Source organism: Blennius ocellaris (genome assembly GCF_963422515.1).
Source record: "Blennius ocellaris genome assembly, chromosome: 11".
Classification (NCBI taxonomy): Eukaryota; Metazoa; Chordata; class Actinopteri; order Blenniiformes; family Blenniidae; genus Blennius; species Blennius ocellaris.
In genome coordinates this window covers 13,479,861-13,502,985 of record NC_137660.1, presented here as the reverse complement: position 1 = coordinate 13,502,985, position 23,125 = coordinate 13,479,861, and the positions used below count along the sequence as shown (strand labels likewise).

The 23,125-nt window shown below is 42.0% G+C and overlaps 1 protein-coding gene across 1 annotated transcript in view; it reads right to left on the bottom strand.

Annotated features, from left to right (window-relative positions):
- The window catches only part of tspan18b (tetraspanin 18b), a 34,677-nt gene extending 13,308 nt beyond the window's left edge, over nucleotides 1–21,369 (bottom strand). Inside the window, exons 1-2 of the mRNA XM_080505152.1 lie at nucleotides 21,161–21,369; nucleotides 461–544 (exon numbers count right to left, since the gene is read on the bottom strand). Coding sequence (XP_080361278.1) covers nucleotides 461–463 — 3 coding nt within the window. The 5' untranslated portion in view covers nucleotides 464–544; nucleotides 21,161–21,369. The remainder of the gene's footprint in view (nucleotides 1–460; nucleotides 545–21,160) is intronic.
- Between the last annotated feature and the right edge of the window lie 1,756 nt (nucleotides 21,370–23,125).

Here is a 23,125-nt window from a genome sequence, read left to right as displayed (position 1 = left end):
AGAGTCTGACAACAAGCTCTTTGGGCTGTTTTTGTCGCTGATTTTCCATATGTGTGCTGAAGTGGAATCACTGCTGTATTTGCTGTAAATCCTTCGAGACAAAAAAAAAAAACCCAAATGGCAAAAGCATGTAAAAGTGAATATACCGAAACACAAACCCAAACCACTTCACGTTTTAGTCAAAATGTATGTGGAAAAAAAATATAATGATGTAGTAAAAACAAAATAATTGCTGTACTCACTACAGCATGAATTTACTTGGTATAAAACACTGTGCAACTTCAGACTGAGTTTACTGTTTCACTTTCAGTGCCCGAGAGCTGACAGCTCTGCTTCATTTAGATCACCTACATTTATCTGATGTGTTGAAAGTAGCTTTAATCACTGCGACGTGGAGATAAAATGTTTTTTTTTTTTTAAGATTGTGTGTAATTCATTTGCTGATGAAGTGCAGCCATACCATGAGTAACCGCTTGCTCTTTGTCTTTGTTCAGGTGAAGCTGATGACTTCTCTGGCTTTCCTCTCCTCTCCCGTTTTCATGGGCTGTTGGACAGAAGCACAGGAGAAGAAAGCACAGGTCAAGACGGAGCTAATGAGATGAATAAACTGTGAAGCTGCAGCAAGGAGGGGGGAAACTGGCACATTTGTCTTGGTGTGCAGAATTCATTGGAGCAGAATCAGACCGGGAGCTTGAAAAACACAGAAAATAAAATTCTAGGACACTTAAAATGACCGAGTTTGCATTCATTATTTATGAAGCGCTCGCTCTGAGCAGCGCGCTAATCTCAGACTGCAACAGTGTTTTATCTGTGTGAATATTTCACTTCTCAGCTGTGAGGCAACATTAACAAGGACACAACAACAACAACAACAGAAACTGCACTGCCTTGAAGAGCAGAAGTCCAGGACAGTGTTGGTGTGCAGGTGAAATTTTAATATTTGCCTTGAGGTAGTGGAATTTTTGTACCGTCTCACTTGGTTAATTATCCTTCATTAGAAAATCACACCACAGTTTCCTCATAGAGATTCTGACATGACCTTGATGAGCATCTGAACTCATGCATTATTCAAACAAAGTACAATACCTCACTTTTTTTAAGCACACACTGGTGGCTCTAGCCGTCTGTGTAAGAAATGTCTCCAACCAACTGTGTCTAATGAGCATAAATGCTTTAAACTTTTTCCATGTTTTCTAAACTGCTTCACCACAACTGTTTTCCAGCTGAAAGTAACGATACAGCAATGAGAGCCAATTAAACTGCTGGTATTCCGGCATCGGAGTGCAAAAATAGTAAGCAGTGCAGTTTTGACTGACAATACTTCGGAGCCCGTTTGAAAGCACAGGCACTGACAACTCCAGCATCAAATATGGTGAGAGCAGCCTATGTAGACACGAGCAGCGCGCAGCACTTGCCACATTCGATGGTGAAATACAGGCAGGGTACTCTCCTTCTGACAGGGGCCGGGGATGGAGAATATCCCAGGAGTATTCTGCCTGATGGAGCCAGCCACATCATCCTGCCGACACACCATATTGCCAGCAGACATCAGATTCACCGGGACACAAAACCTAACTGACAGTGGCAGCCACTCGCACCCTCCCCCAAACAGAATACGGGGCTCCGATTACATCTGGAAAAGGCAATCAAAGCCACCATGAGGAAAATGGACAAATCTGAGCAGTGAGGAGATGCACCGGAATGATGCACCCCCTTATCTCCAAGACGCCACAAAGCACATGCTGGGAGAATCACCAGCATCTCCACAGTGGCTACACATGCTTGGAGAGGCAGTGGATATGCAGCTTGCTAAAAGGGTTATTTACTAAATTTTCACCATATGGCTCAGCCTGCACATCTGTAGGCCCTGAAGCACTGTAATCGCTTCTCATCTTGTTTCACTATATTACAACAGCGACAGATAGCGAAGTAATTGTCGTCACTGTGGACTGTAGTCGTGTACTGAGCAGCAGAGTGGTCAGATTTCATCCAAAAGCCTGTTGCAGAGGTACTCTCTTTTGAACCCCTGTTTTGAGGGCTATTAGCTGGTGGAGAGCAACAGTGTTGAGGGTCTGCATTATTTTTGGTTTCCATGGAAACCTTTTCATGGGAAAGTGGAGCACCAATAGGATTGCAGAGCCTCATTGAATCAGTTATGGGGGTGCAAAGAGAGATCAGCACAGACGGCTGAGAAAGCACAACAATAAGATGAACCCTCAAGGGGGACAAGAAAGGCCAGGCCACTGAGGGTCCAAAAATAATGTGGGGGGGGGGGGGGGGGGGGGGGGGGGGGGGGGGCACGAGAGAAAAGGTTTCATCTCCATCAGCTGAATGGCAGCCCTTTTAAATAGATCTCTCTTGCCAATTTGATGTTGACATTTAAGCTCACTAGCATGGAGGGCAATTTAAACATCAAGGCAACGGCTAATTGATTAGCCTCTCCTGATATTTCTGGGTCTGACAATATTATTGCATCATCAACATCTATCTTCTTGTGTGCATGACAGAGACACATTATAAATTATGTGCTTCTACAACCAATATCTACTGTAGTGATCTCACCCCCCAATTCAATTCGTGGGGATAACAGAGGAAACCAGTCAAAATGAAGCAATGCGAGTACACACTCCAGTATGAGTACCTCTTACAAATTGCCTTCACCTTTCCAAAGCAGGAATTTCTATAACTCTTGAGACTGTCAATCGAATATCTATGGCCACTTCACACAGGTGGGCACACATGAGATGGGAATGGATGAGATTTTATTGATACCAAAGCCATTAAGAACTGTACTTATCGTTTTTTTCAATTTCAAATACATTTTCTCTAAAAGAAGAAGCAGGCCTACATAAGCTTTCAGCATGTTTTCGTATTTTAGCCTGAACAAGATATTTCAGTTTAGAAAATGTCTATTGGCGGACACTTGCTGGGTGCGAGCAGCAATCTTAGAGTGTCATCTAACATTAAGGCTGAAGCACACAACTAATGCTTGTTTGCAATTTGATTCTAGGGCACTGCAGCTGTGCTTAAAATTCCACATTATCATCTTGTTTTCCATGCATTCCATCCATGCAACTGCTTTTTGCAATTGTTCCTGCTCCTTGTTTTGGTTTTTACAAGTTTTCAATAAAACAGTGAAAAGTTTGACAAGCAAACAAAGTACGTATTGATAACACTTAATTGATTACTCTGGCTTTTGACTCCTCTCCCAACACATTTCGTTACTAGAATTTAGAAATCAATGACACATTCTTGTACAATGTAGGTACAACTCAAACCAATGCAAAACCAACCAATGCACTCTAATTTTACTTTGTATGAGTTTCAAATTCTCAACAAGCATGAGCCCACTGATTAAATATAGCAAAATGTGCCAGAGCAGAGGATGTGCATATTTCAGAAAATGTCCTATTTTTAAGACGTTTATGCTTCTGCTATTGTGTGTAAAAACTATAGCTGATAAAAATGTGTGCAAAAGCCTATTTGCATTGCCTAAATGTATATAATTGTGTGTCCCTTTCCACATATATAGAAGCAGGCTTTTCACTTCTCGTTGAGTATGGCTACAAAATCCTTTGGTGACACATGTCGTTCAACAATATGGCGAATAGGTGTTTGGCATGTTGTAGTTTAATTGATATACTGGCACTGACTTTCATTTGTGTTCTCTCGGTTTTCAGAAGTTACCTCATCGAGTCAAGGAGACAGGAAACCTTGACTGAAAAGCAAGAGGTCAGAGAACAGCAAGCATCAACAATGCGTTCTCTGGGGACAGGAAGTGGATAAAAAAAAACTGCAAGAAGTGACAGTTCTTCCATCTACACTGCACAGCTGTGTTAGACCTCAATGTCACTCACATGCTGCCAAAAGAAAAACCTCTTAGCTTCAGGGTCAAACTCCAAATGTACAGATTATGATCTATGGTGCATTTAAATGATGAGTCCTGAATAATAACAAAACTGTTTGGACACTTTTTCTCTCATGTGATCACCAGACAACTTCTCACAGAGTCCATATACATCATGCTTGAATATTAGACAAAAGGAGTAAAGAGCACACTTGTCGGCACCCATAGATCTTGTGAAAGTCTGCTTTAATGAGGGCAATGCTGAGGCAGAATTATTGCCTTACCCCATCTGGATTTATCGATCGAACAGTGTGAGTCAACCAGTAGAGATAAAGATAAACCACCTCGATGGAGAAACAATCCCCACTCTGATCAGAGGGCATCACAAAGCTAATCACTCACCCTTCCCTCACTGGTCCGAGCAAACCGACAATTTTCTTTGTTCTCCGCACTAAACTAGATGCTCTGGGAGGTTGCACACTAAGGGACGAGGCTATTCACACATTCGGAGTACACAATTAGTCCAGCTTGAAGATGCAGATTGAACTCGTTTGCAGTCCCCCGTTTTCCCAGTGTTAATCGTTTTGGGCTGAACGGAAACCCGATGAGAACACAGCCGCTGTATAATGTGCTCGGCGTGTGCCGTTTTGAAGCTGATGAAAGATGACACTGCGTCCACCTCTGTGGTAAGCCGGTGGCAAACATTAGCCAGGCCTCTTCTCTGTGTAGCAGGTCTGTCAGGCTGCTGCTTGGATCTCTCACCTCCACAAAGATGCCCTCATCAAAGCACAGAGTCAATCATCCTACACTGGGCCATTCCAACATGTGCAACCTGCCACTATAATTACACGACACAAGCCTCTCTATGGTGACAACATGATAAGGAACAGCAGCTGAACTACTTGTTGTTATTTTCTTCATCCCCTGCCTGTCTGGCTTGACGTACTGCATCATACACATACACATGTTCACCCTCCTTCTCAGGCTCCCAAGGCTAGCCCCCGATCTCTGAGGAGTCAGGGGCCTGGGGGGCATCACAATACTGCTTTGAAGTGAAGCGATTAAAGAGGAAAGACCTATCGAATTGGGATGATGGGGCTGAGGTTGGGAGAGGGGGAGGATCAGTACGAGGGACAGGAAAGGCTGTGCATACTGAGAGTGCTTGGGACCCGTGGGACACAATTAAGAGCAAAGCTTTTTTAGTGAGGGTTACAAAAACACAGCAAGGATACCAGCGGCGCAGTCTTCCAAGCCAAGGTAGGAGTTCATTACTATATCCAGGGAGGGAGGGGGGAGGGAGGGAGGGGAACTGTTAAACTCAGTTTGTCCACAAACTCCTCCACTGTGGAACAGAGCTGTTCTACAGCCACATGATAACAGTTTCCATCCCAGTTAAACCCTGAAACCAGTAAAGCTCGACAAGAGAGCAGCACACAGTTCATGGAGCTTCAAGCTTGGAGAGGAATTGGAAAGAAGTTCCAGGCTGCTTGCACAAAGGGGAAGTTTGCATAGTGTTCCCTCAGGATGTTTTTCTCGCCTAAAACATTTCTAGTGCTCAAAAGACAAAGCAACAGATCTGCAGTCAGTTCAAACTAGTAGGCTGACAGAAGAATGAAATAATTCTATAAAAAAATATCCTGCACACAGTAAATCTTTCACCAAATATTGCACATTATCCAAGTATTACTTGCTGCAAGAAAAACACATTCATAAGAAACAATACCTGTCAATGAAACAACTGTGCCTCGACAAGTAATGAAGATCTTACTCTCTTGGCCAACTGTTAAGATTGAGACATCCTAAATTAGGCAGTAACACATATTAGCTCAAAATTTTTATATTCTACTTAAATTTGTGTCCATTACTAACTTAATTAACACACAACTGGTCAATTTAAACACATCCTTGACCACATTACAATGAGTTGACTGTTTGTTTTTTTCTGATAAGTAAAATCTAGATACTTAGATTGGATCAAGTTGATTTAAACTAAATATCAGATTCAGACATTTCAATAGTGTCTGTTTTTACTGGAGGTGCCTAGTTTTTCTAAAAGTAGAATGGGAGGCAGAGCTTTCAGCTTTCAGGCTTCCCTTTTTTTTGGAACCAGATCCCACTTTTAGTTAGGGAAGCTGACACAGTCTCTACCTCCCCCTACCTGAACCAGGGTTTGTATCCTACCACCAAAGTATCTGTCCTATCTTTTCCTCTCCTCTATCCCCTCACCCCAACTAGCCAGCAAAAAAGGTGCCACATCTGAGTCTGGTTTTGGCAAAGGTTTCTTCGTGTAAGAGGGAGCAAAAATCTGCTTGCTCATGTGGATTTGTTGGGTTTTTCTCTGTTAAAAGCACCGAGAAATGACTGTGTTGTATCTGGTGCTATATAAATAAAGTTGAATTGGATTTTTTTATTTATTTTTTCACAGCTCCAGTCATGGAAAGTCTCATTTAACTTTAGAAGTGAACCCTGTCCAAACCTTATTTCAATTAACTCTAAATACAAATATTCTAGTTTGGATGCTCAAATAACCAACAATATACTTACAGTGTCTTTTTGAAGAAAAAAACCCCAATTATTTTTTAGTACAACATATAATTTCTTGTAGAAATATGGGGCCAATACTGTCCACCAGATCAAACTGGTTGGTTAAACACATGTTAGCAACACATGTGGTAACAATTTCTAAGCCATCATTTCAAACTGCTAAAATGCTATGCAGCTGTGGATTTTCTGAATATTTGTTGGAACGAGGTTCCATCGCAAAGAGTACTGTGGCAATGATGGTCCTTATAAGATTTATAGTAAAAACTCACTTTTGCCAGTGACATTAGCTCTGATTTGGTTGTATACCCTCACCTTGACCTTTCTTGTTATCATAAGGCTCATGAGGCTGTTTAATGGGCAGATAAACAATGTGGTAAGCGTCACAATGCAGAAGATACACAAGAAGTGGAAGCAGATTATTTGTGCAATGGGCCCAGATGCAACCATTTGTTTTATAATTGAAACCAGACTTTGAGTTTGTACTCCTCCACAAGCAAAGCTTCACTACTTAAATCTAGATGTGTTCAATAGCTATGCCAACAAGGTTTTTTTTTGTTTTGTTTTTTTTAACATTTGCTAATTTGAATTTGCTCCATATCTACTCGGTAATAGTCTGCACATCACATTGCAGTGTGAATGAAAACAAAAAATTTGGCACAGCTTAGAATGGCAGAAAATATAAATCCCTACAAAGAGGGACACTTGGACAACTGCCTGGTGGTTACAACATCAGTTCTGCCCCAAATCTGAGGCCTAAGTCTGGTTCCAATTGCAAATGGTTTTCACTGCATACCGTACTGAGCACAACCAGGGACGCTCACTACGAGATTCATACGTCACTCTGAAATCGGATGATGGTAAAATCTGGGGTGGTCACATTTTTAAGTTGGCATATTTGACACATATAATTGTGGCTTTTGGCCAGTTTCAAGCAACGTAAAACAATATCATCAACACACAGTGTCTTATGATGACAGTTTATATATGTAATAGGACGACATCCAGAGAGGCAAGTACAGGACCAAGAACCAAAATTTCCCCTACACCTTTTTTTTACTTTTATCATGGATCATGCACCACATCTCTATTGCCATTCATAAAAGTGATTATAGTACAGCATGAATTTTCAAGTGCATAAATCATGCTGCCAGGGAGATTATTATTCATGTAAAAAATATTTTGACTTTTTTAGGGTACAAAGACTCATTTGTTATTCTGAAATATATGTCATCAAATGATTTAGGGCATTTACTCAGATTAAATAGGTAATTAGCATTAACATTTTCCCATTACACCTACAGCACTGCGAACAGCCTGAAGAGATTTTGAGAGAGAGAGAGAGAGAGAGAGAGAGATTTTGAGAGAGAGAGAGAGAGCGAGCGACCATTTCAATGGAAGACAGATCAAAGTGTGATTTTGTTCAGTAATGCTATGTTGCTGATCATCACCAGGCTGCATTTACTCATCCAGTCAGCTTTGCCAACTATTAAACACATCTCAGGTGAAAGAAATATCCAGTTTTGTGCTGCACATCAATGATGTCCATCCTGTGGTCCAGGACAATTTGCAGTGCCAGTTATATATGAAAACAAACATTATTCAAACCAAACAAACCCCTTTTTAGAGTTTAGATGAGACCTGGGCACCTGCAGTGCTTTAACCTTTTAGGGATAATGATCTTGTATGTATGAGAGAACGGGTATGTCAGACTGTGTCAGAGAGGGAGTCCAGAGGCATTCCCGGTGAGGCTCCAGGGTAAAGGTTGGTTGTCACTGCTAAGGTGTTCTGGACTGTTCCATTTAAATTAATACAACAATTCAGTCTCATTGAAACCCCAAACCAGAGCTGCATCACCGGAACAAAAGCCAGTCCACATGCACTGCATAGAAAATCAATATGCAACAGCATGTTAGAACAACATTCCTCTTCACACAGAGATGGTCGTCTTTGTCTTTGTGGATTTTGCACAGGAGCAGTGGGGCAGGTGTCCCACTGGGTTATGAGAGCCAGAAGCTTTGCATCTGGATCATTTCCTCAGCACAGAGGCTCCTCGCTGGGACTTCCTCATAAAGCGGCACATATGCCAAAGAACCCCAAATCCCTCAGAATCTGCCATCCATGTCAGCCTGTATGTGGTGGCTGTAGTAACAAGCAGCAGGTAACCAGCTGTGACCAACTCACAACACAGAGAGAAGCGGCAGTGAAAATGACTCGTGCTTTTTGCCTCTCACACTGTCAAATATGCCTGCACTAATGGCCAAATAGCCTGAAAATGCGTTTCGGCATGAGGGGCAACAAAATAGTTTTATCACTTGTGTTTCTCTGGGTGTGACTGATGGAAGGAGGATTACAGAGAAGTGGAAAAGTGATGAAACCAGGATAAAGCCACACCATGTGAGTAGGACTACTGCCCACTCAAAATCCTTAAGATAGAAACCCTTTCCACATCAGTTGACTCTAAGCTCGATAGTCCCTGGACGAAAAGTTGAAAGATATCCTTTGAAGAGATATCCTGCTTCGGTGTGCTTCTCAGGAGGACTGGGAAGGGACTGCAATGTGGAAAAAGGCAGGGACGTGAGCTGGACATTTTCCATTCCTTAATCTTGTGAAAATGCAGAAGTGTTTCAAAAAACATTCCTTTAACTGGCTGAGGGAGCCACGAGCGAGGAGACGTCAGGAGAAATCATGCTTGGCTCAACACAAAAAGCACTTAGAGAAATGAGATTTAATCTGCTGAGCTTAGAGTGAATTAGCCAAATGTAAACAGACCGTACCAGTTGTGAGAAAGTTCACTTCCACAGCACTGCTCCTTGGAAAAAAAACCAATGCATTAAACATCAAACGCCACCAGAGAAAGGAGGTCTGCAAACACAGATATTTAGGGGGCAAAATAAAGCAAGCTCGGGACGTCACAATTGTGAGAATTGGGGGGGGGGGGGGGGGGGGGGGGGTGAAGGTTAACTGGCCTCACTGAAGCGTTTTCTCCGAGAATACTCCTGAGCTGTGGGAAAGGGAGTTCATACAATTACATCACATTGATTTATGTGAGACAGAGGAAAGATGGTGAGAGGATGGAAACTGAGCTGCTTGGAGAAGGTCCAAGATTAAGTCCCTGAAGAAGCACAAATCAATAGATTTACACCACAAAACATGATGGATTGGAGACAATTGTACTGGGAAGGATGTGGTCACAGAAACACGGTGAGGTCAGAACGATCTGAAACGACTGGTTTTGATTTAAGGTTCAAAACACAGAAGTATGAAAACAGCCATCATTGTCATGCACAGGCCTCTCTGTGAACCTGCTCATGAAGCGCACGCAGATAACAAGTTCAGAATAGCAATAACAGCACCGCAGATTTACTTTCAACTCTCTCAACTCAGCTGAACAGTGCTGGGAAACTGGTGACACTTGTCTTGCTTGAGCAGATGCTGCCGATGCCGTCTTGAGTATTAATTGAGGGGTAGTGATGAAACCGTGAGTAATGTGCGCAAACAAGCAGTGCACTGCAGATCTAGAGGGGTAGCACATCTCCCTGAAGCTGCCATAGCCTTATGGTGAGAAAATAAACATCCTGTTTAGAGTTGGTGTCCGGGGGACCACAGGGTTGACTGAGGATCAGGGACACACTTTTCTGTTTTAATGTTTAATTTTATTCAAATTTTAATAACGAATCATAATGAAAAGGGGGAAGAAATGGAATGTAAAAATCTACTAATCATTTCATTAAAACAAATATATTTATCATCAAATTTGCTTCAAGTGTCACGAAGACAAATTAAAATTATAATGACGTTTCAGTGCAAAACTGCAATTTTGTAATTATAACACAAGTACATTTTATGACCTATAGATTCCAAAAGCTGCCTACAATATTATCTCTTAATGTCAGAAATAGCAAGAAATTTGGCATTTGTTAAAAAATGACAGCATTGTGTGAGACAGTGTGTGTAATGAGACTTGGAATAATTGTGCTTCAAGCTCAGAAAGATAGAAGGCTTATCCTCCAGCACATTGAAATGACCAATTTTATAAAATTTTGACTGATTATAACAGAAAGCCACCATTCACCAAATTCTCACATTAAATACAAGAGGATTGCTGCACAGTCTTCGGAAACATACCCACAACATACAAGCCTACACAACAAAGAAAAATCTATCTCATTAATTCCCAAGGTTTGAGACTTGTTGTTGATACCAACCAGCAAATAGTGAATATTTGAACAAAGCAGAGGAAGAGTACAGAGAAGATATTCAGTATAATGAGCTGTGGCATTGCAGTAGGAGATATTAAATGGTTATTTTTTTTTTTTTTACTTTTCCAAATCTCCAGCTGTCTGCAGAATCTCAAGCGTCTTGGAAGCACAGCAGACCTTTGGTTCAGGCCAAAAGCAACAGAATAAATGTACAGACACGGAGGAGCTGGCCAAATGTTTGGAGGGGGGGGGGGGGGGGGTGGGTTGCAAGCTCAGTGTAGACAGTATGGTAGCATTAGATATGGTAAATGTATAGATGCTGAGACTGAGATATTCTCAGTGAGGAGAGGATAGACATCTGTTCCTCATTAAATAAAGAACAACAGGGGGTTTTTTTCTTCCCATTTTCAAACTGCCTGTCGATATGAACAAAAGTTGTTTTGATAATTGCTCAAAACATTGGACTTCTCTTCCTCCATCGTTTCTTTTGGGCATCATTTAAATGTGGTCGTATCAAATAAGATCATGTCGGGTTACTGACTGAGACTCAACTTAGGTATAATAGAAAATCAGGAAATTGTTTCTATCCCTGTTAAATCCTGTTTTATAGCAGCAGATCAGACTCAACAGCTTTGCCAGTCAAGGAAATATGTGGCTTTTTTTTTTTTTTTTTTTTAACAGTCTTCATAGATAAAACTCAAAAATCCTCAACACATCCAGGAGTTTACAGAGACACCTACAAAATGACTTGGCTTCAGCAGCGTTTTATTTTCACTTGGGGTCTGCCGCTTGCCAAGCATTATCGGGAAGGATGATCTGGGCTCATTTCTCCAGGGTGTGCACTCTTGGAGAATTGCCTCGGCTGTCTGTTTTGCCCTCAAACAATTTACACATTTGAGCGCCACGACCAGGTGGTCAATATCGTGTTGGAGGACTTTTGCTACTAGCTTGTCGTACGAGGGTGGGACAGGTGACAAATCAATGGGAATTGGGCCAAGATCGCCTGATGTTCCACTGAAAAGAGGCATCTGTGCTGCTTTTTTAAGACTTAAATCAATGAGCACTACAGCCAATTTCATTTCACATCCTGGAGACACCTGCCGTGCAACTGCTATCTCTGACAAACACATGTGAAGGAGAACTGTGGATTCCACTGTTAGAAATGTTGGACTGAAAAACATTTTCCAGAAAATATCAAACTCCTTTAATATACTTCAAATAGAGAAACAGTAGCTCGCTTTCCTTTCTACTGGATTTTCTTTTTTCTCCTAAGCTTCAAAAAAAGACGATGCAGCGAGTTGTGGATTAAGGAAAAATGAATTATGCTTCACGGTTTGCCTGTGTTTACCCTAATAAATATTACCTTTTATATCTCGTGAAGAAAATAACTCAAATGTATTAGGATAGCGATCTTTTTTGGTCTTCAAGTAAAGTTTATTAAGAGCAGCACATTCTCTCCAAACTAACAGCGTGGTTTGCTTGTGGCCATAACACATGAGCTGGAACTGACCGACTTGTTTGCCCAAAGGACAGAGGCCGTGTTTTAGTGTAGTGACCCATGAATGCCGTCTCGAGGACTGCGCTTTTAAAGTGGCACTAGGTTAAAAATTTCATAAAGCACCATCAAAAAATCATGAGGCAGTGGGGCGCTCCGGCTTTGCCGTCTAATTGTTTTTCCTTTGAAGAGTAAAAATAACTGTCTACACCATGTATATTCGATCGGCTGTTTAAAGGAAGAGGTTATTACTCAGGCAGACATGAAACGACTTCTCTGGGAAATAAATTCATCCGGCGAGGAGCGCACAGTGTTACTGTTCAAAAGCCATCAATTCAATCTTCACACGACTGCTTTGTCACTTCAACAACCTCAGTAGGCTTTTTATGGTCAGACTGTGACAGTTCAGCACCTGTTTGAGCACCAGCTTTCAACCACAGGTGGTCTAATGGTGCGATTGCGGGCAATAAGGATGACTGAAGAAAGACTGCAAAAAGCTCACTCCAGTCACCCTTTTAAAATGCACGTCAACCTAAGGTGAGATGACATATTCAATAAGAACGACGCAAATAACAAAAGAGGCTTTCAATGTAAACAGAAAACCTAAAGACAGATGGTCCTTGCTCTAAAGTGCTACCAGTTTATAAGCAGTTCCTGCTCTTTAACAAGCTGAAGTGAAAGCACACAAATGTCTATCTCAGGGGCTTGTGATCCTGGCAGGAGAGGGATCATTAGCCAGCCCTTCCCCCACAGTTCCTCAGGTACACCTTGTAACCTACTGTGGGTATTTTTTTAATCAAACACTGATCTGTTCCCCTGATGCTGTGGAGGTTGACAGGCAGCCCATATGTCTAATAGACCCGTGGTGAGTCTCACCCGGTAGGAGGGACCATAACCTTGCTGTTATTCCTCGGGTGCTGCAGAGAGCAGCGGTGCGGACAAGGTGTGTGGGCTTCAAAGGCAGCAAAATGCAACCAGTCCGAAGAAGAAGAAAAAAAGAAACATAGGCCTTTTTGAATGTACTTGCTATTGTATTGGACTCACATGCGGATGCAAGAAGAGAATCCCATTAGCCCAATTATGTCCAATGAATTCTACAACATTCGACTCCAAGTAAATTAAACAAACCTTTGCTGAGCTAAGCTTTACTCATGCATTGTTTACCAGGTAAATGCAAAACATCCAGCAGCCTAGATTCGAGAAGATATGGGATCCATCTGCAAAAAAATAAATACAACTCTGTTCCCTGTTGAGTTTAACTACAAGTGGCTGGACTGCGTGTGTGTGTGTGTGTGTGTGTGAGGAAGAGCGTTAGCTACATTTTTATTTATTTAATTAAGGTTACATTATTAGTGGTTGGAACAACAATGTGTTATTAACAGACTAGGATACAAATCTGAATGATTCCATATAAAAAAAAAAAAAAAATCTGTTTGAAGGTGTACTGTAAAAGACGCAACTGCAAAAAATAATGATATAACCCACTATCTTCCCGTATAGATAAATTGGATATAAATTAATCAATTTAACCTTATATAATGACATCCGACAATGGTGTGAATGTTAGGAAAGTGAGCTAATGAGTTATCATCCAGCTGCAACATGCATTTAATTTGTGTGCAGTGATAATGACCCAATTATGGGGGTCATCATTAAGAACCTACTGTCCATCTCTACAATAAATTGGGCACTTTAAATAAGTGAATCAATTTATGATGAGACCACATGTTTGTATTTGTGTTCAACGATTATGATATCGCATTACACTGTGTTGCTTGTCATCAGTGATTAAAAATAAACAGGATATTTACACAGGCCCAGAGCCCCTGTAGGCAGAGAAAATAAAGACACAGCAATGAATATGTAATGAAATAGACTGTAATATAATAGTATCCGATGACTAATAAGGATTCGCTCATAATGCTATATACTTTTTATTTTAGAAACCTGGGAAGAGCAGGAGAATTTGTTTTGGGAAGCGAGAGAAGAGGGGAGCTGAAACACAGTTGTGGCTGAGGCAACAGAAAAAGAGAAAGCCCAGAAGCTCAGAGAGAGTCCCATTTCATCAGAAAAATGCCTGAGTCAGGATTCAAGAGTACCATTAGACCGAATGAATCACATGAAGAGGCTGTAAAAACAAATCTGAATTGAGCTCAGCTGGTAGTACCATTCTCAAAAAATTGACAAATTGCAGTGGATCCGTCATGTTGAATGAAATGTGATCGTTTTTGCGGTCTGTGGTGCGTCTCCTCATCAGTGTATCAGTGAAAGTAGCAGGATGATCGATGCAAACAAGATGTTTTTGCTATTGTTGTTGGTATGCACCAAGACGACTCAATGAATTCCTTAATTGTTTTGCCAATAAAATGTGAGAGAACAAGGAAGAATACTGATCACAGTTTCCTAAAGCTAAAAGGTGTAAGCATTTGTTTGTCTGACATATATTACCTAACACGAATGCATCCATCCATCCCTCTAAACCTCCTCAGGGAACCTAAAAACCCTCAAAGCCTCACTGAGAGTGGGGTTTAGTCAGGGGTTTAGGCCCAACTGGCCATGACCAGGACACCTGACTGGGGGTATCCTATCAGATGTCCAAACCAGCTCAACCACAATGAGTGGCGACAGCTCTACTTTTTGAGCCTCCCCTGGATGATTGAGCCCCTCACTCTATCAGCGAGGCCCACAACACTGCTCAGAAATCTAATTTCATTCGCTTGTGTCTCATTCTTTTGTCATGAGCCACAGTGCATGAGCATTGGTTTAGTGTACGACCAACAGGTAAATAGAGAGCATGGCTTTACAACTCAGCTCCATCCTCACCGCGACGGTTTAATTAATGCCATGCTCCATGACTGAAGCCATTTGCCTGAAACTTCATCAGATCTCACAATCCCTCCTCTCATCAATTGTGAATGACATCACAAGATGCTCACACTGAAATTCACAAGTGGATGGAAAAGAACAAATATTCGCACAGAGAACCTGAAGATTGGTTATACTGCTTAGTTGTGCTTCACAAAATGTAATCAATTCAAAATGGAACATTTCAAACCTGACAAGTGTGAAAGCAAACAAACAACGAAAGCCGTTTGGAACCCAGCTGAAGTGGACACTCTTGACACCTGTCCACATTTTGAGAATAATGAAGCACAGTCCAGTCTAAAGCTGGAGCATATTCCAGGAATATTTTTTTTTTCTGAGTATCACAGACATTTGTCTCATTATTCGTGCAGCACATGTCTCCTCTTCTTGTCGAATCATAAGCAGTGTACAATCCTCCATTTGTATTTACAAATGAATCGTGTGAACTCAGAGGCTTTATCACAAATCCCCGACAGGAATCGGGGAATTTATGCAGAAAACAAAACGAGAAGCAAATCTAAAAGGAGCCTCAAATATGATCTATATGAAAAAGCAACCGTGTTGGGCTGCAAGCACTGAAAACAATCACACAGCCATAAAATGAGATTTCCCTCTTCCGTGCTTCATGATTAGCACCCAGCTTCCTGCAGCTCACAGAGCCAACAGTGGGAGAGTCGGCTCAATTCAAAACTATGGCATGAGAGCTAAACCCAGGAGCGGGTCGTTCGTCCTGTAAACATAAAACAAGTGCCCCTTTTAATAAAGCAAAACGATGTGTGCCACCCTCCTCCCCACAACGTACACTGTTCGTTCAAGCAGAGAAGTGTTTCAACTTCAAGATGATTCAGTGTATCAGAGCTGTGCTCCACTTTCTCTGAAGTCAGGCAGGTAATCTCCCCGCACGTTAGGCCCCGTGTCACACACCTCGACTCGTGGCCAGCCTAAGCTCCTATCTGAGCTTCAACTGCATCTGGAGGATAAAAAAAGAGCACTGGGTGATGAAGAAACCTGCTGGCGGACGCACAAGGATTTACCAGGCGTGCTTACTGAGTGTAATGACCAGCAGGTTCTCACCAGTAGCTTTTAATGGACACCTGAGCAAAATGGTTTATTAGTTCAGAAGAACATTATGCAGAGAGTGAGCGAGAGAGAGATAGATAGGGAGGGATGGCTGTGGGGGATTTGGAGATAGATTCAAACATCCAGAGATGGGGTTGAGTGTACCCTCAACTAAGAGCCCATCAAACCATAAGCCCATTGGAGAGCCCGCTATCTCCCAAGCCCAGCTTGTCAAATACATACCTTTTACCTCATTACCTGTTCAGCACAGCCATTATTGAGGGAAATAGGGTGAATGCAAGATAAGCACAAAGAATCCCTGGGTTGAGCACAAACAGCCGTCCTGCTTCCTCCTGATAAAAAAAAGGAAGAGGCCCCTCAGCTTCCTGCTCTCAGTGAACTCGGGACTGCCAGCTGCCCTGCGTTTAGGTCACTCCCAGCATCCTGGCACGTCTAGAGGCACGCAACGGACAAAGGAATGTGTGAATGTGTGACTCATGTTTGATCAAGCAGAAATGCAAATAAAAGTTTGCTCCCAAATTGACACCAGCGTTTACATTTTCACCGCTTCAGCAGTCACGAATATTTCACAAGCATCGAGAAAACTCTTTTATAAGACATTAAATAACCGCACAACGTTTCCGGGCAGTTGTGTTTTTTTTAATGTGCCGTCCAATAACTTATCACCTGTGAAGCATGCAGACCTGGCAAGCTGTTTAAACTGATAAAGGAAAATATACAGCAACACATCTGTAATCATGAAATAAAGTCTTAAAAAGAGAGGATACAAATGCTACATTAGAAAAACACCCCAATGTGGGTCGACATGCTTCAACTCTGTTGTAGCACTAAATGCAGGTTACATGCATTTTAATGTGTAACTCATCTTGTAAAAGAGGAACGACCGCATCTCTATCAAATATAAACAAGAATTGAAGGTTCTATGCTGAAGATTCTTGTCGTTTGTAGAGTCTCCCTGTGAAAGCGCAAGGTTTTTTTTCCTCCCTGGATGCTCTGATTTCTTCCCCTGGTTAAATAAAGCATGCACTTGAATCTAATTGGTTACTCTAAAATGCCCGTAGATGTAAAAATGTGTGTGGTTGTTTGATGTTTCTGTGTTTGAACTGTGATGGACTGGTGGCCCAGCCAGGGTGTTACCCGCCTTCCCCAATGTCAGTTGGGATCAGCTCCATTTCCCCGTGGCACCTTATTTAAATAGAATGTAGGGGACGGATGGATAGATACATATCTTAATAGCCGCTCTAAACAGTGTTCATTCTCAGTGGAAATTTGTGATAATTACAAACGTGACATTTCTTCCTTCCACATGTTCCATCTCAACAGCGCACCCTCAAGTTATGGGCCGCCCCCCCCCCCCTCTATTCTGAGCTGGTTCCCACTGAATTTTCTTTCTTATTGATACAAGTTATTGAACACAACTTTTTCCATTTCACCTAAATCTTGATTTTAATACCTAAAAACTCATGTGTGGTTCATGTGAGCTGAAGTGCAAATCTATTTTAAGACAGTTACCAAACCAGCCAGAACTTTGCTATGATCCAACTTGAAGGAAAAAAACTCCTTTCGCAAATAAAATTGAAATACACCGACCAGGGCCACGTCCAGGTGAAAACACAGTGCAGACATACAGAACATGATAACACACACCTTCACAGCTTTTAAACAGCTGATGAAAAACACACCTTTCAGAGAGTAAATTATTTCTGCTGGCTGAAAGGCAAATTTCATTTTCTCATGTCTCCTGACAACAAAGATGCTGAACCCATTACAGGCTGAGGCCTCTGCATCACACACATTAAATGAAGACTCCTCTAGCAATCGAAAAAAGCAATTTTCTCATTGAGCCAATAGATACTCCATTTAGTTCCAGGCTCTCTACGGACCACTGCTGCCGTAGTGGGGCTGATACAGGGGAAAGCGAGTGTAGAGTGATGACCCAGCCTCGTTTTCTCTGTGCCTTTGCCGCTCTGAACCCATCGATATGGATACACACGTGCACTGCAGGTTGGATGAGGGAGGAACGAAGAAAGGAAGGATGGGAAAAGATGGGGACGAAGAAGGAGGAGGGGGGGGGGATAATAGATGAGAAGATGGTTGAAAGAAAGAGAAAGTGCTGTCCACTCTTGTAGTGAGGCGGAATGAATACGAGATGTAAACTCTGCGTTGAAGATCAAATGACTGGCCAAAAGAGGCAGCAGACTCGTTTGCAAGCACATCAGTTGAAATTAGGAAAGAGAGAAAGAGTGAAAGTGTGAATGTGATGGGGAGAAAAAAAAGAAGAGGGGAGGGCAGAAATCAGAGGCACCCAACCATGTGGAACCACAGACTGATTAATTTCAGGCCTTTAATGAGCGATGCTCTGCCAGGCCAGGCGGCATCAAGTCAGTCACCTCGTCTCCCTCAGCAGGAGCTGCCATTCACTGCAATTCAACACCAACCCCATCTTTGCCAGAGCCGGAGATAGATGACACAGGAGTAATGAACTTACCATACTTTCTCTCTCTTTTCTTTTGCTTTCTTCAATTTTTAATGTGTTTTTGCTGTTCATTTCATTGCTGGCACCGTGGATGTGTGATTAAGAGCAACACATTATCAGAGGCACTATTAAAATGAGCGCTCTGATCACCCGTGGCAAGTCTCACACCAGGTGTTCTGTATCTGTAGGTGGAATAAATACCAGCTTGGCTCAGAGTAGATTTGAATCCACTCAAACATGCTCCCATTTAATTGCTATTCTCTGTGGTCCACCGAAGAAACTAAGCACACTGTTGCCGCTGCTAACCTTTATTCCTCATATAAATTACAATGTAGGTACACGAACTCTGCTGTTTCCATTTGTACTCATCCTTATCATTGCCAAGACAAAAAAGCTATTTCTATTTCCCCAACGCTCATGTGAATTAAGCTGAACACAGAAAGGCTTCAGGCAGAGTTTAGTCATCCATGTTGGCAGCTGCTCCAAAAGCATCAATACTACGGTTTCTCTCCCTTTTCTTTGACAAGGCAAATGTTCACCCACAACATGGGGAACAAACACATCTCTGTTTCTAGTTTGTGTGTGTCTCTCTCACCCAAACTCCCATTCATTTGGTTTGGGGGCAAATAATGATAATAAAGGAAATACAGAGTATGGAACCCACTGCAGACAGAGAGAGAAGTGGCACAGTCTTTACATGATGCAGCAGTAATAGCAGCTCGGCTCATCACTCAGGACGGAAGATTTGTCAGTCTGTACAAGCTGGTTGGGAGTGATATGATTGTACCAAATGTGGGTATACAGAGAGCTGGTTGTGTCTTTAACTTGAGGCAAGACAGTCCAGCAGAGCACGCTTGGCTGGATACGACGGTACGTAAATAGGTCCCTCAGAGCCAATCTCGTTGGTCTGATAATCCCCTGGTTTCCAGCTCTAACTAACCAGACAAGTGAAACAGTTCAGCATGTGGGAGTAAAAACTTTCTTTGCTCTCTCGTTGTACTTTTTCAGCTTATGGAAATGTTCATTCTGAGCAGCACAAAATGTCACCGATAAGGATTTCATTGTGGGAGACACATTCATAGTAGCTATTTGGTATTGCCACTCCTTGTGGCACGTTCGAAACATATTTGCACTTGGTATTTTATCTCCGCTCTTTCGTTGCTGTTCATCTACCTTGCCATTCATTTATTAATCGATTTCTTTCCAGAATAAGTGCTACAACAAGTTCTGCATGACTTCAAAACAACCATTTAACCACAATTTCACTTCTAACTGACTGGAATTTTGCAGAATTCAATACGTGAATCAGTCATCAGATGGACCCACACATGCAGTGTTGACACCGCAGCGAATGCAAGGGTGACAAATATATGGCCTACGGGCCAAAACCAACCCACCAGAGGGTCTGTTCTGATCCATGGAGTTAAAAGAACACATAACCTTTTGTTTTTCCAATGAAAGTCACTACTGTTTCTGATTTATTCATGGAGGTTTGCCAACAGATCAGTAATGCAGCACTGAAAGCAAACTTATAGCGAGTATAGTAGCACTAGCATCAACACCATATGGTGGGTGTCGTTTTGTCAAAGCACCCACGTTGAAGGTTGCAAATTGCCACAATTAGAGCACACAAGTTTAGTGTATTTTATACCAGGTAACATTGTTGAAAATGGCTTCAGAGTCTTTAAAATGCTACAATTGTTCAGGTTTTCTAACATTGTAGACATTTTTCAAGTTATACCAAGGCACTAAAGAAGGAGGGAATTTGTGTGAGCAAAAATGTGTTTATGAAGGTTATTATGGTAATTGTACTGGTTTGGCACATTCAAGATGAAATCTGGCTGTATGTGGCCCCTGAGTTCACAATATCAACACAGCCCTCGATAAGAGAGACGACGAAAGCAGGTGATTTTCATTATATTAGTAAACCTGGAGTAATCCATTTTCAAAAACTTGAAGAACAGCTAAATAGAAAAAGTTGGTGACTATCAGAAGTTATACAGGGCCACTAAATGCACAATTTTCCTCATCAGGGGAGATGAGACAGAATGAGGCTGGGCTGAGGTGCTTTGGGATGATGCATCTCTCTGATTAATCCAACCTGACAGAGGACTTCTGCCCTACAGCAACGCGCCGTCAGAGACCTCCATCTGCTGACCCCCAGCATCTCCGCAGACAAGCCTTCCTCGGTCTGGGCTCGACCCCCGTGGGAAGGGGGCCAGCTTGGAGGCTGACACACATCGCTTCATAATATCCCTGCTGTCACATTTCTCATATCACTCACACTTTGACAAAAAAAAAAGCGCACATTAAACTACTTGCGTCACTGGCGCGTATTGTGCGCGTGACTATGGTTTTATTCCTAAAGGGGTAAAAAAAAAGAGAGAGAGAGAGAGAGAGAGAGAAAAGCGTATGAATTGAGGATAACACAAGTGGATTCAATGTAGCGAGAAATCAATTTGTGCTTCTAATACGAGGTGAAGCTGCAAGTTGCTGCAACAAAGTCGCCCCAGCAGAAACCAAACACTGCGCACAACAACACCCCCCACCAGACCAACACGCTGCTAAATCAGGAGTCCGTTCAGCCGAAACCTCTCGTCTCATTCAAGTTGGAGATACTTAAAAAAAAAAAAATTATAATAATAATTTCTTACCTTGGAGCAGCTCCGTCCCGAAACCTCTGGATGTGACAAGCTGAGTCTCCCTGGAGAAAAAAAAAAAGGGAGTAAAACAGCCACAGCTTCTACTGTCAGACAAACAAACAGTAATACAGCTGGGATGTCCACCGGAGTGAAGAGTGCCCGACGGGGTCCAACTATTAAAATCCACCGATCCGAGATCTGCGATCCCAGTTTAGACAAGCGTGCAGGGCTGAGGGGAGATTGGTATGCAAACAGTTTAGTGAACTCACTGAAAGCTGAGCGGCTCATCCAGCAGCCTGCTCCGCTCCGGAGGGCGGAGACTCCCACCATGCTCACGCCCCCCCCCCACCGCCCCCGGTTCCCCCTCCCCCGGTCTCACTGCTGGATTACACTGAGGGGGGCAAACACAACTTCTATAATCAGATATGATGTGCGCACCACTGAAGCTTGTAGAAAGCACGGGGTGATCTATTGATGAGCAGACGGCATAACTTCACTCTCTGTTGAGACTCCTTTTTTTGCAAGGGAGACCTGGAAAAAATAAGAGCCAGTACAAAATTACAATTACAAAGTGTCTCATGGCAGTCTCAACACACCTCAGGTTCTCTACTACACAATTACTGAAGGATCCGATATTGGAGGATCAAGAAGTGGCATAGTGATGAAAGCTTAGCCAATTTTCCCTGAGGTAACTTTTCTGTAACCTCCTGCTTCAATACCCTGTCCTGCATCCTGCCTTTGTTTGTAGTCAGCTGGGCTCAGTGCCAGTGCTCCTCAATCACAACTTGAATAAAGCGGAATAGGAAATGTATGATTCAAGATGAAGTTGAACTCAGAGCATATGTGAATTACAATGATCAGTACAGTGAGAGACATGTATATGTAAGGACTACAAGAAAGAATATGAGCACCAATCTAAATGTCTCAAAGTATGTACTTAATTTAGTTTTTGGTGCTACTTGTTAGTTTCCAGATAAGAGATGAATGTAAAAAGCTGAAGCATGAAATTATTTGAAGATTGTTATTTTGTGAACCTTGTGTTGAAAATGAATTTGTATTAGATTATCTTATGCACTGATTATTGTTTAGAAACACATATGGCAGGAAGGCAATTCTCTGATATACATTAGTGGAAAAAGACACGTGACTGTAAACGTGTTGATTAGTTAAAAACAAGAACATTCAATGAATAAAAGTAAAAAAGGGTAAAGCCAGTTTCTGATGCTCATGGTGAGGTGTTTGAAGTAACCTCTCCTATAGAGCCGAGGCTCAAGGCTGTCAGGATTACCTGGTAGAGGTCCATAAAGTGCACAGCTACTACCTATTTAATAAAGAACACTCTCATTCATAGATACACAATAATTTATCATCTACTCCAAGGTCAGAGAGGATGAGAGAGTAAAAAAAAGTCGAAGGTATATTAAGAAATAAAACTATATATGTAAGAGCATCTGTGGTTGAGGTGATGCAGTGGTTTGTCCTCCAATCTCCTGATGGACTGTTCAGTCTTCAACTACCTGTCCATGAGTTGAATCGTCCTTCTGAAAGACTTTGAACTCGAAGTTGCTTCCGGGGATGTGCAGGAACCTTGATTGGTCGACGTCAGTTGTGCTGAGTGTTTATTGATGGGTGAACTTCAGGAACAGTGTAAAGCTCTTTGAAACTGACAGGGTGCTACATAAATGGAGCCCATTTATTTATATATTATATACAGTATGTGAATCAGGGATTGGTAGTGTTGACCATAGTGAGGGCCCCCAAACGTTTCCTCCTGTTGAAACAGAATATTTACCAATGAATGAGAATTGCAGCAACTAATTTAATGGGAAAAATCAACTGAATGGCTGTAAATTAAACGCGTGTCAGAATGAATTGATGTGATCATTTTCACCATAAACTTAATTTATTTTCCGAAACAAGACCGACAGGGGACTGTCTGTGTGAAAGATTATAAAATTATTTATGTCGCTGCCCCAA